This window comes from Meleagris gallopavo, chromosome 6, assembly GCF_905368555.1.
Source record: "Meleagris gallopavo chromosome 6, MGAL_WU_HG_1.1, whole genome shotgun sequence".
Taxonomy (NCBI): domain Eukaryota; kingdom Metazoa; phylum Chordata; class Aves; order Galliformes; family Phasianidae; genus Meleagris; species Meleagris gallopavo.
The window spans coordinates 21179289-21191344 of NC_139409.1; the positions used below are offsets into that span (position 1 = coordinate 21179289).

A 12056-nucleotide genomic window follows, 5' to 3' on the forward strand; every position below is an offset into this window, starting at 1 on the left:
GGGAAAGGAAAAAGATGTCAGTGGTGGAGCAATCATTTCTTTCCAAGGCCCATTGATCCAGTCTATCCAGATCCCCCTGTGGGGCCTTGCTAACCTCAGGGGTTCACCTCTCTGTCCTCATCCTTTAGGGTTCTAGTTAGGAGGTGTGGCTGAATGCACAACAGCTCACTTCTGACATTTAAGCCTCCCTTCCCCGAGCACCACAGCACAGGAGGTCATGAGTGGAGCAAGGAATTTCGGCTACAGAGCACTGAAACATGAATCTTTACAGGAATTGCATGTTCCAGGGTAATAAGACTATGTTCACTGAGTGCTGGAGAGCATAGTGAACTCAAAGCATCACTTTTTTGAAGAGGATATTTCTGACACTTTCTGTTTTGTGTCTTCTTTACTTTGTTTTACTCTATCACACCAGAAAACCACATAATAAAGAAGAAATATAGGCAAATCATCTTTCTTTCTCCAATAGGAATTATGTGATTTATAGATGTACAAGACGATTCAAAAAAATTCTGAATATAACCATAAAAGAGCTTCCTGATGAAATCTGTCAGGCAGTAGTAGTTCTCTCCTGTGGGTAACAAATGTCTTTAAAAGTTACAAAACCAACACAGAGACACACACATTTATATGTGCGCAAGTATAGAGATATATACAATCCATTATAGTCAAAAGATCACCTTTATTCCAGTACAGGGATTAAATTACACTGACTGGATTTGACTGGAAAATTCTAACTGAATTAAATGAAGGCTGGTTTTATGTATGTATTTGTATGCAACAGAAGACGTGTGCATGCATAAGATAAATGTATTTCAGTATTAAAATCTGTATCAACAAAGTCTTCACTTATATAATGTTATAAATGAGCTGAGTAGTGATGGCCCAATCATATTATTTTGTTAAGCCAAAATTATATTTTCAGTCTCTTCTTAGGACGATAGCATTTTTTAAGTATATTCTTACTGCCCAATTGTATACTAACGTCACCAAAAGCAAATTCAGTAACAGGTCATGCACCCACTGTTTACATATTTAATCCTTTCTCTTTTTGCTCTTTTCAAACAGAGATTGAAAGACTTAAAACAAAGGGAATTTGCTCGAAATGTGGCTTCAAAGTCATGGAAAGATGAAAAGAAACAGGAAAAAGCACTCAAGCGGCTCCACCAGCTCGCAGAGTTACGGAAACAGTCAGAATGGCAAGTATTTAAAATTTATACTAGATTTTAATACCCACTTTCCTCAATCCCAGAAGAAATCTTCAAATTTTTACTCCTCTACTCTCTAATGGACAGACATTGCATTTATTGTAACCTGTTTTCAGCTGTCCCCAACTCCTAATGTTCCTGTTCCACAAACCATAAAATTGAAAGTCCCTGAATTAATTACTTGCAATTTGAAGGCCTGTGTTTTACCCTCCTATAACCAGTTAATCTAATCTCTTGTGAACTGAGTGGTTTGAAGATGATTTTATATCACCATTTTATTTTATTAAAATTGACCTGAGTAGATAAGTATTACTGTCTTATCATTTTATAGTAAGTTAACATGAGAGGAAAAACACTTTTTAGCAAATGCATGCCTGGTCTGTGAATCATTTTCATTACTTTCAGTATATTGAGATTACTATCACTGCTTTTTTTTTTTCTGTAGACTAATGGAAGTATCATTATACAAATGAAAAACAAGTAATTAACTTACTTAATTAACCCAGTAGTGTTAGTTCTACTGATGAATACCATGATACAGTATGAAGTTTACACAAATAAAGCTTCACATTTGAGAAATCTCCTTTGTTTAATGACACTGAATGCTTCATAGAATAGATTTCTACCAGACCAATTACTTATGTTAATCTATGACCGTAATGGGTTAAGTAGATAATTAAACTAACATCCTTTTAAATTCATATCAAGCTTACAGTACCTTAGAAATAATAAAATTCAGTGTTTATTATACACTCATTTTGGCCAATGTAATTGCTTTTGAAATTTCAGCTGAAATATAGCAGTTTATTGCTAATGTATCACTTTTATGGTTACAACTCCATTTTCATAGAAATCTACGTAAAGAAAAGTAACAGCCTGAGGGAAGATGCCTTTATGTCTGTATCTGAAGATGTAGTTTCAGATAGACTGATAAGGTCAATAGTAATAGGAAGGTCTAAATGAGGCAGAAAGGGAACTGAGTCTGCTTATAGAAAGAACTAGGAGTCTAAAATCGATTACAGAGAGCCTGGAAGGACAGTGTTTGCTCTTCTTATTGGTAACGACAGATGGGTCGGGGACAGCTGGGATGTGATCTTGGCTGAGGTGTCACACACCTGGCTGCTCAGGCAAGACAGGAGCCAGCCTTCCCAAGAAGTCTACATATGCAAACAACTGTTATTGTCCCCAAGTAACGTGTCTCACATTCCAACAGAGTTCCTTACAACATGCTAATAAAAACTGACAATAAAATTACTGTTAATCTGGTGCACAGGAAATTTGAAAAAATACCTTTACTTTGCTATTCCAAGGGGACATTGCAAAGGCTCTCTTCATTCACTTTGTATAAGACAGAATTTCTTCTTGATCTACAAATAGAGATGGATTTGTATTCCCTGATGCTAAATTTGTGGCAAATGCAAATTTATTCTCAGAAACACATGTATAATCTCATATTCTGAGGTGAACCTACCCCAGGGAGTCTTTATATTGCTCCTGCTGCTGGAGATCAATGCTTTTTTACAGCATGTCTAAAACATGCCAGACTATTTATAACTTCTATGCAGATCTGGAAGTTGCAATTTACTTGCATTTTATTAAAATATTTTCTATTTTTTAATCAAATTGTTTACTGATGCTGGTTCCACTTTTTTTTTTTTTTTTTAAATGAAAGTGAATTGTAGTATGGCTTTAATAGCAAATGTAGATAATGTAACCAATGAAATGCATGTTTAAATATTAATTAGAATAACATTCATCTGGTGGCTATATACATCTCTAATGGAAAAAAAAAAAAAAAACAAAAAAAAACAGTAGTTACTCCAATAACTCCATTTAGCTAGTCTTCTATTAAAAGCAATCAACAATTGCTTTTTTAACCATGTTTTTTTAAGTTTTCTTAGAATAGGTTGATTTATTTTGTATTAAAAGTACAAGAAAAGTAAACGATGGATTTAACATCTGAGGTTTTGGGGAAGAAGGAAAATTAATTGAAAGACAGTATGGGAGGAGAAAATTTGACAAAGTCAAATGACGTGATAATGAGAGTGCTGAATTTGCCATTAATATTAATGGAACTCTACCTTTTGACCTCTTCCCCACCAATGTTTGGAGATAGTCTTAGCATTACTATTTCCTTGAATATTTCACAAAATCATCTCTTGAGGAATAATATAAAGGTGAAATAAAATTTTCTCATCAAAAAGTAATCATACCTACACAGACACACAAATCAAGCAGAATGTTGCCTTTTCTGTTAGTGATTCTGCAGATCCAGAATATAAGTGGAAGTGCCTATAAGTAACACTTCTTCTTACCAGACAGGCATTGTCTGTCAAGTGTGAGTTCTGTTTTAGTTTAGTTACTTAATTAATTCAACCATGTTTTAATTTACTTTCTTACAGCATTGCTGGAAGTGGACCAACACTTAAAGCCCCCAGATTAGTTGAAAAGCAGCAATCCCCAGATGCAATTTTCCTCTACAAAGGTGGCAAGGTCACAGCCAAATCTCAAAGTACCACCACAAGTACAGGACAAGGTTTCTCCAGCAGCATACTAGAAAAACGGCAGCTTATCATAAGCAGGCACCAGTCACCTACTGAAAGACTCCACGTGCTTGGAAATCAAGTTTCACAAGTGTTCCCAGACAGTACCAGTGCTTCTCAAAGAGCTGGAGTGTCTTTCTCATTCTCTAAAAAAGTCCCTTTGAAGCTTGAATCCTCAGCATCAGTCTTCAGTGAGAACTCTGAAGAAGGAAATGATTATAGTGAATCCCCCAATCATAAAACAAAGCAAGTTCTTGAGAGCTGTTCTGGTATCCATTTGGAAGAGGATGTAAAAGCAAGTCTAGATAAAGGGCCACCAATTCCACAAGACCAAATGGATTTGGATAACAATGCATCAAGTCATGGAGCTGTGAAACCTAGAATGTTGAAAGAAAATGATAAATGTAATGTTAGAGAAACAGAAGAAAAAGTCAGTGCTCATCCTTCACTTTCCAAAGTCAAAATGCAGTTCTCAAATTTGGATTTTTCAGGCTCAGTAAAAGAAACGGAACAAGAGAGCAAATTGAATGTGTCTGAGCAATTGTTGGAAACATTCATTTCACCTTCATGCCAAGCTAGCAGTTTCTGTATACAATCAGATACCTACAAGCATAGCAATGCACACCTCTCTGAGCTCCCCCAACAGCTATCATCTGAGCTGACATGTGCAAGCTACATTAATGACTATCCTAGGATGGTAAAGAGAGAAAGGTCTTTAGAGACTTCAGAAATTAAAAACAGGAATATGGAAAACCTTCCAAGGAAGACAGTAGTTAAAGAGGCTAAGCTCCAGACTCTGCCTTTCCTCCATGTAGTGAGCAAGGATGGCAGCACTGCTCTGCAGTGGCCAACAGAATTACTTTTGTTTACAAAAACTGAGCCCTGTATTTCATATGGCTGTAATCCACTGTATTTTGACTTCAGACTGTCTTTAAATCACAGAGATGGTAAACAGCATGAAACAAGCAAAGAAGGCTGTAAAGAGCACTCTATAAATAAGACTGCAGATGAAAATGAACCCTCAGGTTTAATAAAACACAAGCAAACGTCAAATGAACAAGATAATCAGTTGTTGAAACCAAAGAAGATGAAAGGTTCCCAAAATCCAAGAAAGGCTAAGCAAAAAGCTGAGTCAGACATAGGGAAAGAGATGAACAAAAATGGTCAAAAATACATTTCGGATTATTTGAATGAAAATATACCCAAAGTGCCTGTCTCACAAAAGGATTCTACGGCAGAAAAAGGTCTTCATACAACAACACTGAAAAGATCTTTAAGGCATCATTTCCATAGCTGTGAAAGAAAAAAACAGAGCATAAGAAATGAAAGCATTTCCTTTTCTGCTTTTATGGCCAGAATTAAAAAGTCTAAGGCTGAAAAGTGTGATTTAATTTATTCTGAGGAAAAACATGAAACCCAAAATGGCTGCAGACCCATTCAGAATGTTGCTAGCTGCAGCAGTGACATAAGTGACAGTGGAAAAGATTCTGGGGGAAGTTTCCTTAGTTATAAATCTGGTTCAAATAGCAGGCATTCAGAAAATGAAGGATGTGAAAATTACTCAAGATGTTGGAGATTCCCATCTCCTCAAAAATCCTGCTCTGACAGACATTCCAGCTATTCTGATACTTCGGTTAGCAGCACAAGTAGCTATGTGAGCAGTTCCTCCAGTCCCACATTGAACAATCACAGCAGAAATAATTTGCTTTTTTGTTTCAAAAGAAAAACCAAGACAGCTGAATGGCACAAATGTAAACACAGAAAGCACAACTGTATTTTCACTTCTGATGATGCAGATAACGATTATCTTTGCCATACTAGATGTCACAGAAGTAGAAACTGCACACAGAGGGGCACAATTAAATATAAAAAATGTTCAAGACATAAAGTTTTACAGCACAGAGATGGTTCTAAACACAGCAGATGTAGACACTGGCATGTTGGCAAAGTGCACAGTAGAAGCTACAATGACTCCAAAAGTTCTTCCACCACAGATTCAAGAAGCAGCGATCGATCATCTTGCAGCAGAATATCAAGAGAAAGCAGTACAGGGTCTTTCTCAAAAGAATATGACAAGTATGAGAACAAAACAAGAGAGGACACAGAAAGAGATTCTAAGATCAACACAGGAAAGGCTGAAATTGCACATTATGAGTCTCTGAATGTAGACAGCCGGTCAAAAGACTTTACTACCTGCTCTTCAGAAACCTCAGCAAAAGATGTATGTGGAAGAAGAAAGTCTCTGACAGCCAAGTTACTGTTAGAAAGGGTGCAGTCTAAGAAAATCCAGGAGCAACTGCATAATTCAGAGAGATTTTCAAACACGTTTGGTAGAGAAAAAAAGGATCTGTCACAAAGTCACTTTGAACTTCAGTTTTCGTCATCAGTAGATGATACAGCGTTACCTTTGCCAGAGAAACTGCTAAACATTGGTGAAAATGACAGAGGTCAAAGTGGAAGTTCATTGGAAAGTAATGTGAAAAAAAACAAATGTGACACTTCAGAGATAACCCATGTTGCTCTTTCAACAGGCACTGATTATGATCATTGTCTTTTTAAAGACATTGTTCAGATAGGAACAGGCTATCAGAACCCAAGCATAAAAAGGAACACGGCAATAAAGGAACAATCCAATCTCTTCATTAGTGAAGTACAACCCTTTATACAAAGCTGTGACCCAGTACCAAATGATTTCCCTGGTGCTTTTCCCTCTAAAAGATATTCTGTTGTTGCTAATTCAACAGAGACCAAAGAAGAACTACATGATGTGAACATGGACTCAAATGGGGCAGAAGGAAGTTCAGACTCTGTTTGTGATAATGCTATGCAGAAGTACAATGACACAGTAGATGACCGGGAAGTGTACAGTAAATCCATTTCCCCTCCTTTAATGCAGCAGCCTATAATGTTCTCACCAGAGGAAGTAGACAAATACAGGTTGCTGCAGCTGCAAGCCCAGCAGCATATGCAGAAACAACTCCTGGCAAAACACCTGCAAGTTCTGCCTGCCCCAGGACCAGCTGCCTTCTCTGCAACACCAGCAGTTCCTGCCATCCCTGTTCAGCAGCACGCAACAGTCACCACCATACACCATACACTGCTGCAACGCTTTGCTGTCTCAGCATCTGTACACCCCCATGGCAGCCATCTCTCCTTGGCACACCTCCATCCCCTCTCTCAGGCACATTTTGCCCCTATATCACTTTCTCCATTAGCACCAGCCCTCATTCCCACCCACCCTGCTCTGCTGACAGGACACCCATTGCACTTGGTCTCCACCACCCCTATTCACTCTTCCCCACTGAACTTCCCCCTACTGCCACATACTGCATATATCCCAGCCTTATTTGCACCACAACTGAATGCAGCCACACCTCCTGCTATACACCCAAATCCCATTGTTCATCCATTATTCCAAGGGCAAGATCCTCATCACCATTCTTGCTCTAGCCAGACTCAACAGTTACCTACAATAAAAGAAGTTTTTGGTGTTTCTAACTATTTAAACTAGTCCTAACGATTACATCTTGGCTCCAGGAACAAAAATAAAAATAAAAAACTAAAAAATATATTCATTGTTCAATCGCATATCTGAGGAGAAAATCTACATTTTTGCTGAGAGCTCAATGGTCAATTTGAAATCCAAATTCTGGCTGACAGAATATGAATGTTGATTTGGTTCTCATATCACAACATAAAAGCAGTTTTGAAGTCTTGTGATACTGTCACAAAAACAGGGTCTGCTAATGTCATCTTGCAGGAGGTTTAGAAATAACATTCCGAAGTGAAGTCTGTGTCAGTAAGAAGAGGACCATAGGATGTAGGCACAAAAGGACCAAGAATGTCAGCAATGTTGGGTGATTTAAAATAACATAATTTAAGGTAGTGCAATCTTAGTGCACCTCAAAGGCTTACTTTTATGAGAGTGTAAATGCAACAGTGTAATAGTTGGTCTGTTTAAGGTATTTCAGAATAAGCCAAAGAGAAAGCATTTGGGACCACAAGTATCTGGTTCCGTCTCCCAGCCAAGACAAGTTTGAGTCTCAACAGCAGTGGGTGATAAGTTAATACTGGAAGATGATGATCATGGGACCATCTCAATGATACATTAATGATTTTATCACAGATATGTTGTTTTAACAGTGTAAAGGGGCTGCAGTCTAGCCAAAAGTACATGACAAAAATATTCCCTTAGTGTAGGAGGCTCTTTGTTGGCACAAGCAGATTGCTAATTTCGTCCTCCAGTCAGGCATACAAGAAGGTAGTAGAAATAAAGCAATGAAGCTAAGTTATTTGACATTGCCTGCTGTGGCTTTAGCATAAGATATGTCAGGGGTGGGGTGCAACATCCCAAAGTTCCAATGCAGCTAGTGTTGGCCTTGAACCTTGGAGGTCCCTGGCCAACACCACAATATCTCTTTCTTGCCAAGCAAAGCTCTGACATGTGGAAGAATCTTGCCCAAAGTATACATAACAAACAAATAAACAAACATTTCATCTTTTTCACAAATAGTCTCATGGTCAAGTATGTTGTGATTCTCATTATTCCAAGACATACTAAATCTAAACAAAAATGCAAAGTTGCTAGCATGACTTCCCAAGCAGTGAACTAACAAATTGAAATCTTGAATCTCTAATGTAGGAATGTGTTTACCTAACCATCAGGGTTAAGTGTGATTGAAATCTTGAGGAATAATTGCATATCTGGAAATAGGTGGGGGCTTCAGCATTATTTGGATGGCACACTTTGAAAATTTTTAAGTTTCTAACTCAACATGGGACACATAGCAAGAAATTATGATCATAATTATGGTTAGACTGCAGGTCTGCTTCCTAATATAACTGGACAGTGAAGAGCCTGACAAAAAATACTTGTTTAAATTTGAAATATTGGAAATAGTGTCAATTCCTTTGCAATAATGTAGTGCACAGTTGCTGATGTCTATTTTACAGTCGATATAAAGCACATTAAAAATTTTTGGTGGATTTGATTCCATTACGGGCTATCTAAAGAAGCTGAGAAATCTAATTGAAATTAGGCTGAGTATTTAAAATACAACTTGAGACCAATATTCTAACTTTAGTCAAACTCGATTGATCCACTGCGGTAAAATGGAAGTGTTTTAATTTCTAAAAGCAGCTCCTTCAGCATGAACTGCTATTTTGTCAAACATTTCAAATGCGCCTACAAGTAGTGACTGCTTGTTTTGCAATTGACTTTTAAAGTTAAAGGTTCACTGAATACTTAATATTTTAGCCATCAAATAAAAACTTTCAGGAAAAAAAACTTTGGAGACAGAGTAGAAGTTACGAAAAAAAGAAGTTGAAGAAACCAGCATCCTCAAATGCCTTTTTCATTGCATTCCCAATTGATATATTCATTTCATTTACAAAATGGGCTCATGGTATTTTCTGAGTTACTTCTCTTCATTAATTTTCCTATTTTATTTGCAGGGTTCTTTATCAAATGAAATTATTACTTCAGAAGTTAGGAAGTCAGAAATTTCTTTTGAAAATACACTAAAAATAAATGTTTCCATAGTTTTAAAATCCTTCCTTTTTTTTCTGGCTGAAAATATTCCCCAAATTATATTTGAATATACATATAATTTCCATACTTCCAAAATATCATTCTCTGAAAAACAACCTTACTTCACTGAATACAACTTATTGACTCTGAACATGACTACTCGATTCCTCAGACTGAATTCTCTCTCTAGTGGTTCACTTGTAGTTATATCTCTGTAAAAACACTTTGAATCGTACATTTAAAAGGAGCAGGTCAACCCATGCTCTGAGGCTGATTGAACTGCACCCCAATCAGAGTTTCAGAATAAATATCAACCTAAAAATATGCTTTCAAGCCCTACAATTTTTTAATTTGCAGGCACAAGTCCACTTCCACTCAAGATAAACCAACTACTCTTACAGTCTATAGTGGTTCACTTCAGTCCTAAGAGGATAACATTGAGAGAAAAAAAGTAGAAAGGAAAAAAGACAAACAAATCTCATCTTACACACACACTTATTTTTCATCCCTCTTTCTTACAGGCAGAATTACTACTGCAGAAATTTCTATGGCAAGAAACCTCATCAGTTGAAACTTAACAGAATCCTACTCAGTAGACCATTTACAGGAAGCAAATACATTACTCTCACTGTATGTGCAATAAAATGGGAACCAAGTCGTAGGATATCCATACATCACTGTATATATCAACAAGGATGATCTCATAAGGTGAATGAAAAGACAATAAAATTTAATTTAATTCATGAAGCAATGGGGATTATGATTTTGGTAGTAGTAGATGGAAAAAAATTGAGAGATTAAAAAGTGACAGAAACAGCACAATAGTAAAACAACAGTTATTGACTACCAACAAAGGGAATGTCCAGTATAGTTCTTAGTACACAGAAGATATTTTCTTGGAGAAATGTATACAAACATCAGCACAGCTGAGATGATGTATTTGCTGCCATATTTATTTTTCATCAGTAATGTACTTTATATATTATAATTATTATTAAAAGCATAATTGAGCCTGATGGTTGGAGCCATGCTTCAGTTCTGATTTTAGTTATACTAATTTTTAGAAGAGTTACGATGTTCTGGTGGCAAAGATATACAAATTTCAAGTTAATAACCTCTTTTAGCTCGATTGTATATTCTTCTTGCATAATCCAAGGAAATAGGTCACCCACACTGCAAAAGTCTAATAACAAAAATTTTTGAAGTTCCATAATGATGAAAGTTCTTAATTTTTATTTATTTGGTAACTGAGGCACTTCTGGAATACATTTAACATATTTGTTGTTCAAATTTGCATAAAAATGCCTTTGACCACATTGATTTTAAAACTGTTAAGTTTGTATTTAAAAATGGATAATACTCTGGCTAGTATAATATGTAAACTAGTAATTTTGTTTTGTATTCTCTGTATAAAGTGTTTTATATTATACAGTAGCTAAGTTAATTGCACTATTGTACATGCAATGCGGCTTTTTTTTTTTTTTTTTTTTTTTTAGGTTATTCAAGGAATTCCTGGGAATGTAGTTTAATGCAATAATTTTATTATTTTTTTTTTTTCCAATAAAATGGCTTACTGGTATAAAGAGTGTCAGTCATGTATTTTTAATGTAAAGCATACCAAAAGGCAGCAACATAATAAAATGCAGAATAATGCAAACATATTCTGTATTTTAAGCTGAGATTTGAAATGCATTTAATTCATCCCTGAAATTTCTTAGAATGTTTCCTAAAGATTTTAGTATGTGTTACAAAAGTGGGTTGTTTAAATGGAACTGAAAATAAATATTCCTTTAAAAAATTATTCTATGTGTTTCTTGCAAGTACTTTTAATTGATCAACATCCTCCTGTATACTTTTATCAGTATGTATATATGTACTTTTACATGTACTGATCAGTTTATTTAAAATTACACTCATAACTCAGTTGTTGGGTTCCCCAGATAATCTGTTTGACCTATAATTCCCATTGCTCACGCAGAATATCCTTTGGGGAAAAAGCTAACAATAAGATCCAAGAATCAACTACATTTTAATTTTTTGAGCATTCTTCAAAATTTATCTTTGTCAGAATAACTATCTTCTATCCATGTTATACAATTTACTTTGCATTTTTCCAGTTTGCTTATTGAATACTTTTCTTCTACCTTTTATTTATATTGTAAGCTTTCTGATGAAAGACTTCAGATTTTCTCATATGTTCACAGAGTTTTAGGGTCCCCAGCTACTGCTGTTTTACCAGTAATAATTCTAAGACTTGTTATAGCTATCAATATATAGTTTTGGAAGTTTTATATCTCCAGGTGAGCATAAAGACTGAGGCAATGGAAAAACATGAGTATTGCATGGATACATGCAATAGATAAAGCTCTGTCTTTTGAGATATGGTGTGGCATATGCTGTATTCCTTCAAGTCTATATGCATAGCCAGAAATAACTTGGCCAATTTCTGGGACTAACTCAGTCTGATGTGGAGCTGTCTCATGACGCAGGCATTCAAGAAAAATTTTGAAATCACAGTAATCAACAGAAACATAATCAACACTTGTACATGAAATGTATCCAATTCAATTGAGATTCTTCATCAAATATAGATTTCCAGTTGAGATCAGATCTTATATGTTTGTTGTGGAAAAAACTGCCATACTGTTTGTGACTTGGACATGATACGTGAAGAAAAAAGGTTATCTGCATTCTCCTTTTCCTGGTAAAGGTAGCTACATTTCCCAATGGCAATGAGAGTACTTGTCCAAATAAGCAGAATCTGTCATTCACTTT

The 12056-nt window shown here is 35.9% G+C and overlaps 1 protein-coding gene across 2 annotated transcripts in view; it reads left to right on the forward strand.

The window, feature by feature from the left end:
* The window catches only part of ZNF804B (zinc finger protein 804B), a 212467-nt gene extending 201385 nt beyond the window's left edge, over nucleotides 1–11082 (forward strand). For both annotated transcript variants that reach the window (XM_085227382.1, XM_085227383.1), the window contains exons 3-4: nucleotides 1069–1199; nucleotides 3611–11082. In XM_085227382.1, the coding sequence (XP_085083508.1) occupies nucleotides 1069–1199; nucleotides 3611–7262 (3783 nt within the window). In that variant the 3' untranslated portion in view covers nucleotides 7263–11082. The remainder of the gene's footprint in view (nucleotides 1–1068; nucleotides 1200–3610) is intronic.
* Nucleotides 11083–12056: the final 974 nt, after the last annotated feature.